The 1,574-nt window shown below is 41.9% G+C and overlaps 1 protein-coding gene across 1 annotated transcript; it reads left to right on the top strand.

The window, feature by feature from the left end:
- The first annotated feature begins 209 nt into the window (after positions 1-209).
- LOC100961502 (olfactory receptor 4P4-like) lies at positions 210-1,148 on the top strand. Its single transcript, XM_003802428.1, has one exon. It carries the CDS (start codon positions 210-212, stop codon positions 1,146-1,148), a length of 939 nt encoding a protein of 312 aa, XP_003802476.1.
- The last annotated feature ends 426 nt before the right edge of the window (positions 1,149-1,574 follow it).

The raw sequence follows: 1,574 nt of genomic DNA, 5'->3' as shown, positions 1-1,574 counted from the left end.
AGCTACTTGGGGGGCTGAGGCAAGTGAATTGCTTGAGCCCAAGAGTTTGAGGTGAGCTGTGACACCATGGCACTCTACCGAGGGTGACAAAATGAGACTGTCTAAAACAAAAAAAATTACAATCATCATACTTCTCAACACCACTTGCACATGTGATCTCACAAATTGTGTCATTTCAGGTGATTTGGGTGTTCCATCTACACTGGACCATGGGAAGAAACAATAACGTCACTGTGTTTATTCTCCTGGGGCTTTTCCAAAACAAGAACTCGGAAACACTGTGCTTTGTGTTGTTTTTATTTTGCTACACGGCTATTTGGGTGGGAAACTTGCTCGTAATGATTTCCATCACGTGCAGTCAGCTAATTGAACAACCCATGTATTTCTTCCTCAATTATCTCTCTCTCTCGGACCTTTGCTGTACATCCACGGTGACCCCCAAGCTCATGGCAGACTTGCTGGCAGAAAGGAAGGTGATTTCCTATAATAACTGCATGATACAGCTGTTCACCACCCATTTCTTTGGAGCCATAGAGATCTTCATTCTCACGGGAATGGCCTATGACCGCTACGTGGCCATCTGCAAGCCCCTGCACTACAGGGTCGTCATGACCAGGCGAAAGTGCAACACGATCGTCGCAGCTTGCTGTACTGGGGGATTCATTCACTCTGCCAGTCACTTTCTTCTCACCATCTTCTTATCATTTTGTGGCCCCAATGAGATCGATCACTACTTCTGCGATATATATCCTTTGTTGAAATTGTCCTGTTCTAATACACGAATAATAGGTGTTTTAGTCATTGCTACTTCAGGCCTGAGTGGTTTAGTGAGCTTCGTTACCTTGCTGTTGTCTTATTTCTTTATACTGTACACCATCAGAGCGTACTCTGCAGAGAGTCGCCGCAGAGCTCTTTCCACTTGCAGTTCTCATGTAACCGTTGTGGTCTTGTTTTTTGCACCTGCTCTGTTCATTTACATTAGACCCGCCACAACGTTCCCAGAAGATAAAGTGTTGGCTCTCTTCTACACCATCATCGCTCCCATGTTCAACCCTCTGATCTACACGCTGAGAAACATGGAGATGCAGAATGCCTTGAGGAAAGTTTGGTGTCGTCAAGTAATCCTAAAAGGAAATTCACCTTTCTGAATTATTTCTGCTTTGCATACCAGGGTTCTGTGAGACCAGAGCTGTGAGTAAGACCCTTTCTCACCATATTGCCTTGTTGATTGGAGAGATTAGTGGGCAAACAGGACAGATCGTTTTGTTGTTTTACACTATGACCTTGACTCCTCATCAACAAAGTAAACATTGTTCTTCATCTTTCCACATTTCTTAATCATTAAAATTGTGATTGGATGATATGACATAATTAGGTGACTTCTTAAAAATGAAGGATTATATGGCTTTGTATTAAAAATACATTACATATTTGTGCCTTAAAATGCTGAAAGCTGAATAAAATATTCCTTCCACTTTTTAAAAATTCTTACTGTGTATAAACTCAGAAAATTGCACATATGACCCATGTATGGCTGCTCATAAAACTTTCCTTACTGGAGTACAGTCATGTAA

The sequence above is a fragment of the Otolemur garnettii genome, unplaced genomic scaffold, assembly GCF_000181295.1.
Source record: "Otolemur garnettii isolate 467f Iridium unplaced genomic scaffold, OtoGar3 scaffold00247, whole genome shotgun sequence".
In the NCBI taxonomy this organism is placed as follows: Eukaryota; Metazoa; Chordata; class Mammalia; order Primates; family Galagidae; genus Otolemur; species Otolemur garnettii.
The sequence above is the reverse complement of the archived record's forward strand: the minus strand, read 5'-3'. Positions and strand labels throughout refer to the sequence as shown.

Coding starts and splice junctions, on each gene's coding strand:
- LOC100961502 (XM_003802428.1), top strand. CDS start 210: ATGGGAAGAAACAATAACGTCACTGTGTTTATTCTCCTGGGGCTTTTC.